This window comes from Artemia sp. Qi Xiang Cuo, chromosome 6 (assembly GCF_049724085.1).
Source record: "Artemia sp. Qi Xiang Cuo chromosome 6, ASM4972408v1, whole genome shotgun sequence".
Classification (NCBI taxonomy): domain Eukaryota; kingdom Metazoa; phylum Arthropoda; class Branchiopoda; order Anostraca; family Artemiidae; genus Artemia; species Artemia sp. Qi Xiang Cuo.
The window spans coordinates 64,575,456-64,581,456 of record NC_142799.1 but is presented as its reverse complement, the minus strand read 5'-3'; the positions used below and the strand labels follow the sequence as shown (position 1 = coordinate 64,581,456).

Here is a 6,001-nt window from a genome sequence, read left to right as displayed (position 1 = left end):
AAAGAAAGAAAGAAGAAAAATATCCCGTTTAGGCAGAATTTTGTAGTAGCTGCCACTTTTCTTGATTTTCAAACCAATATATTTCCCTTGCTGTTCAAGCCAAGGGACAGAAGGTTTCCTATACAGGGGTTTCGGACAATGCGGTTCTAATGGTGTACTTTTTAGTACACCACCCAGATACTATCTGGGTTGCTAGCTACCGCTGCAGCCCAGATTTCAATTAAAAGATTAAAATTATTGCCCAGATACCATAGATATTTTTGCAGTTTGTAAGTTTATCGACTCTGAACTAAAGCTAAATATAAAAATTGATTTTCTTAATTTTAACATAATCACTCATTACGTCATAAATGGTTATTACATTTTAAAAATCATCATAAAAATTTAAAAATTCGATTTTTTAGAGTTTCGGTCACTATTGAGACGAGTCGCTCTTACTATACAGTTCCTTACCATGGACTGTTTGATAATAACCCTGATTACAAACAGGAAAAATCCTACGTTTTTTTAATTTGTATTAGTATGAGACGAACCTCAAAGCAATGGTTTGGTATTCTAATGATCGTCTTTTAATATAACTATATCATTACAAACAGGAAAAAGCCTACGGCCTTTTCTTCTTTGAAGTAGTAAGAGACGAACCTCAAGTAACTACCCCTGGAACCACCATATATCAGTTACTACGGATGAGAGATCGTTCTTTACTGAAATTTTCTACCTGGAAATCAAGTAGGCTGAACAAAATGGCTATCTCTTGCCCTCCAATCACTTTCGACTATTAAAAAGGGTACTAGCCCTTTGAATTTCCAATCGAATGAGCCTGTTTTGAAGTTTCTACAAAAACTCCCTCTATAAAAACCTTATATGCCTCCAGGGCATAACTTAAAACCCTTTCCCAGAGGGTTGTGGGAGAGTTTCCTCTTCAAAAGCGAATTTTCTATCTGGAAATAAACTACGCTAAACAAAATGGCTATCTCAACATTTTGATTGGATGTGTTTGGGGGAATGCTGGGCGGGGGGGGGGGGCTAGTTGCCCTCCAATCAATTTCGACTATTAAAAAGGGCACTAGCCCTTTGAATTTCCAATCGAATGAGCCTGTTTTGAAGTTTCTACGGCAACGCCTTCTATTAAAACCTTATATGCCCCCAGGTTATAACTTAAAACCCTTGCCCTGAGGGTTGTGGGGGAGTGTCCTCCTCAAAAACATATTTTCTATCTGGAAATCAACTACGCTGAACAAAATGGCTATCTCAAAATTTTGATTGGATATGTTTGGGGGAATGATGGGCGTGGGGGGACCTAGTTGCCCTCCAATCACTTTCCACTATTAAAAAGTCACTAGCCACTCCAATTTCCAATCTAATGAGCCCTTTTCGAAGTTTCTACGACGACTCCTTCGATACGAAGTGCCCGGGTATGGAAAAAAACAACAAAAAAAAAACAACACATTGTGCCCACATCGTTCTTTACTTAGGCAGCTATAGCGCGCTGCCTATGACCGAAACTTTGTTTGGACAAACATTCTCCAAATACTTCTTCAATTAAATTGTCACTGGAAATTATGTCTTCCAATAATTTAATTTCATGAAGTTCATTTTTAGGAATATTTCCATTTCTCAGTTCGAGGATGTACTTCGCAAATGCTTCCTGTTATCGACCCGCATATTTTCCTCAAAGGCAACATGTTTGAAATTTTTCCAAAGATAACTTTTTTTATTGATAAATCAAGTGTTTCACTGCAGTTGTTGGTAAACACTGTCGGAAATACACCTCCAGCAACAAATATTTTCCCACCAGATAGAAAGCTTGGATTTGCAATGGACCGCAACAACTGATCCATATTTTGTAAGCCATACTTGAGAAGCATGGGTGCTTTGTCAATTAGGAAAACATCTACTTGAGCTAATTGTAAACCTCTGTTTGAACCAGGTCTTATAGAGGAATCAGAATCTGAAGAAAATGGAACTTTCAAGCCGAAGGTCTTGCGTTTTGTTAGTCCAATTGGCAATAAAGTTGCTGCTATTCCTGTATAAGCCAAACATTCTACTTTGTAATTTTCTTCTCTACGCAGAATGTGATTCAAGGTCTTATAAACAAACGTTTGACCAGTACCACCTGGTCCTTCTATGAAAAAAGATTTTTTCCCAAAATAATTAGGATCGACAGTCTGTAAAATATTGCCAACAATTTCAAGCTGTTTTCCTTGCAGAGGCCGATAAATGCTATCTCCAGTGACAGCCGACTCACTAGAATTTAAAAATTCCAAGCTTTGGTTATTTTCATGGGTCTCAATGTTGTCCATGCCGTATCGTTCCACCCAAATACTAAAATTTTGACCTTCTATTGCCATCGTATTTAACTTCGATGCAATAATACGATAAGCACGCTTTATTGCAAGATCTTTTTGATAAATTATTTCGTCTTGCATGTAAAATGAAATCTTCTGCCAACGGATTTTTTAATCTTTCCCAAAGAGCTTTAGGAGCTGCATGACTACCAAAAACAAGAATCTGCGTGAAGAGTATTCGCATTACAGAAGGCATTTTGGATAGTGCCGATTCTTCTAGGTCGAACCATTGTTTATCATCGAATTCAAGGCCATGAGCCCGGCATGCTCTTTTGTATGTGGAATATACAACGTTATCAACTGTTTTAAGATCTTCAAAAGTTGTTGCATTCCTCACATGATACAAAAGTACTCGTAAATAGAAGCAATCGGGAAAAGCAGCAAAATTTACGTTGTGAATTCGTTCAATGACACGTAATCGATGGATTCTTTGTTCCCATGTACTGGTATTAACATTCCATTCATAGTGTTCAGCCATTTTCCAATAATAGAGAAATTTCTTCTTTTTCATTTTTTTAACGCATTGTTGTGTCAAAAATACGCTTCCATCATTGAGCCTTGTTGTCCAATATCTACCCAACCTTCTTGGGTTTGGCTGATATTTTGCATTCGATAACGTACTGGCAAATGAACATCTAAACGTTGAACGAAATGGCTTTTTTTCTGGATATCGTAATTAAATAGTCGCCAGCATGCTTCAGTTGGTGTAATGCAGCGTCCTTCTACATAGGTTCCTGCTTCATTGTAAACCATGCACGGTTTATTTTCAACAATCTTGATTGAAGCACAATCATGTCCCTTGTAGATGTATTTATATAGATACTTTATTGGAACTATATTTCCAAAATATTCGACATTTATGTTACATTCGTACTTTTAAAGCATATGAGGATTATATATGGTGAAATGACGATTATTACGAGTAGTTCGGGTATTATTAGAATCTTTTGCATAAACAGCACGCTCATGTAAAAATTCTTCTCTATTCATTTCGTCTAATTTGGGATAATAACGACGTCGATACTTTGGTTTTTCAGCATCCGCTAGAGATATGACTGAATTGTACTGCTTTGTAAAGTCGAAGCGGCAGTAGAATTTTCGATTTTTATTAATCATACAACTCGCATTTGGATCTAAATTCCCAAACGGATTATAAATCTTCCACTTTAAGACTAATACTCTTAATATGGATCGTTGGAATTTGGAATTTCAGCTGAAATAAGATCATTTATTACGATACACCATGTCAATTCACGCCCCGGTGCCACACTATGACTAGTCATCTGGTCCCCCGTCCCTAGCGAGCCGGGAGGAGAGCCCTAAGTTGCACCTCACAGCGGTGGAGTGGTGTAACATTCTATTAGTAGCCTAGTCCGACAAATAGAATGGCTAACGCAACGGGGCGCCAAGGGTCTGGGGAGCCTTTGGTCAAGTAAATTCCTATGAAACACCAATGGATATTGAAGATCAAATGCAGAGAGATACTACTATTACGGCGTTCGCGGTAGCCGACGCGGACCAAGTCAGGGTGGTGCCTGGCCCGACAAGTATGCAAGCCGCCCGATCAAGAAAATGATTAAGAAAACATCTGAATATTGGCGCGTGGAATGTTCGCAGCTGCAAGCTGGAATCCACGCAACTGCTCCTTGCAAGGGAGCTGCAAAAGTATAAAATCAACGTTTGTTGTCTGTCAGAAACAAGACTTAATGATGTTCTGTCCAAAAAGTTGACCATTTCCGAATCGGACTCATTCCAGTTGTATAACTCGGGTCCCAATGATGGTTCCGGCCAGCAAGGAGTTGGGTTCTTAATAGACGGTCCTATTGCATCATGCGTCACCTCTTGGGAGCCAGTGTCACCAAGGATCGCCATGATCAGACTGAGAGGCCACATTAGCCACATAACCATAATCGCCGTGTACGCTCCGATAAGGGACAGTAGTGACGCGGTCAAAGATGCCTTTTTATTATGACCTACAAAGAATCATCGACAAGACACCAAGGCGTGACATGCTCTTTGTAGCTGGAGACTGGAACACCCGGCTTGGCAGAGTAGACCCCGACACAGCAGCAGTTATTGGCCGCCACACCGTTGGTGACAGAAGCATCAATGGAGAAAGGCTCTTACAGCTTGCCAGATACAACAACCTATGCGTCACAAACACTCTCTTTGAGCGCAAGAGACTCAATCTCGTTACATGGCATTCAAACGACGGTGTAACAACAGCCCAGATCGACCACATCTTAGTCAGCAGAAGATGGAGCAGCTCCTGCACAGATGCCTGGGTATACAAAGGAGCAGACACAGGATCTATAAATGAATCCGACCACTATCTCCTCACTTGCAAAGTCCGTCACCGGCTTAGTAGACAGAAGCGACAGAAGGCAGGGAAGCGCTTCAATGTTTCGAAACTAAGATGCCCGGAAATCAAAGCCGACTTTGAGTTAAAGCTAAGCAACCGGTTCGATGCCTTGAATCGTCTCTCACTCGTCGATGAAGAATGGGCGCAGATAAAAATTGCGACACAGGACGTAGCTGAGGAGGTGCTTGGCCACACAAAACGAAAACAGCGAGCCTGGATCTCTGACCACACCATAGAACTAGTTGAGAAGTAGCGACCCCTCGTGGGAGGTGCAAAAGAACCCTTAAAAGTAGCCCGCAAAGCAGTTAAACAGTCACTGAAACCGGACAGAGAACAGTACTGGTCAAATCTGGCGAATGAGTTGGAACAAGCGTCCAGGAGCCACAACAGCAGGAAAATGTTCAAACTACTGAAAGAAGCGACTGGAAAAGCTCCTGTAACGGTTGACACACTGAAAGATAAGTCCGGAGAACTCATCCGAACAGAAGAAGGACGCATGGAACGCTGGCGAGAGCATTTTTCTGAGCTACTGAACCCTGTCCCGTGCGATCTACCTGCCTTCTCGAGTGCTGCTAGAGAGCCCTACGCAGTAAACCTTGATTCGCCAAGTATTGCGGACATGCAAAAGCGCTGAAGTGTATGAAAAACAAAAAAACTCCTGGAGAGGATGGGATCCCTTCTGAAATGTTCAAGTCCTCACCAACTCTACTATGCCGCCTAACCGACCTTTTTGTCCAGGTGTGGACGACAAAGGCCTTCCCAAAAGACTGGAAAGTATCAGTCCTCGTTCCGCTATACAAAAAAGGAGAAAAGGCCATTTGCGGAAACTATAGAGGTATCTCCCTGATCGACCATGCCATGAAGATCTTCTGCGTCATTCTTTTGAATCGATTCAAAGACGCACGTGATAAGTTAACCTGTCCTGAAAAATCAGGCTTCAGACCAGGCAGAGGCTGTCCAGATCAGATGTTGACGATTCACCTCATCCTTCAGCAATACAGCAGGTTTCATCTACCCCTTCTCATCGCCTTTATTGACTTTGCAGCTGCCTTTGACTCTCTCATCAGAGAGGAGCTATGGAGAATTATGGATGAAGACGGTGCGCCACAGGAGCTCATTGAGATACTCCGAAGTGCGTATAAGGACACTGAGACTTGCGTCCGTGTTTCTGGCAATGACACCCCTAAGTTTCCAGTGGAGTTTGGGGTAAAGCAGGGATGCCCCCTTTCACCTATATTATTCAACTACGCGATAGACTGGATCATGTTTAATGCAATGAGAAACCACAGCG

The 6,001-nt window shown here is 41.5% G+C and overlaps 2 protein-coding genes across 2 annotated transcripts; one reads left to right on the top strand and one right to left on the bottom strand.

Moving 5' to 3' along the window:
• Window positions 1–2,325: 2,325 nt before the first annotated feature.
• On the bottom strand, window positions 2,326–2,826 carry LOC148951512 (uncharacterized). Its single transcript, XM_089091137.1, has one exon. It carries the CDS (start codon window positions 2,824–2,826, stop codon window positions 2,326–2,328), a length of 501 nt encoding a protein of 166 aa, XP_088947263.1.
• Window positions 2,827–4,303: 1,477 nt separating this feature from the next.
• LOC148951511 (protein CFDP2-like) lies at window positions 4,304–4,963 on the top strand. Its single transcript, XM_089091136.1, has one exon. It carries the CDS (start codon window positions 4,304–4,306, stop codon window positions 4,961–4,963), a length of 660 nt encoding a protein of 219 aa, XP_088947262.1.
• Window positions 4,964–6,001: the final 1,038 nt, after the last annotated feature.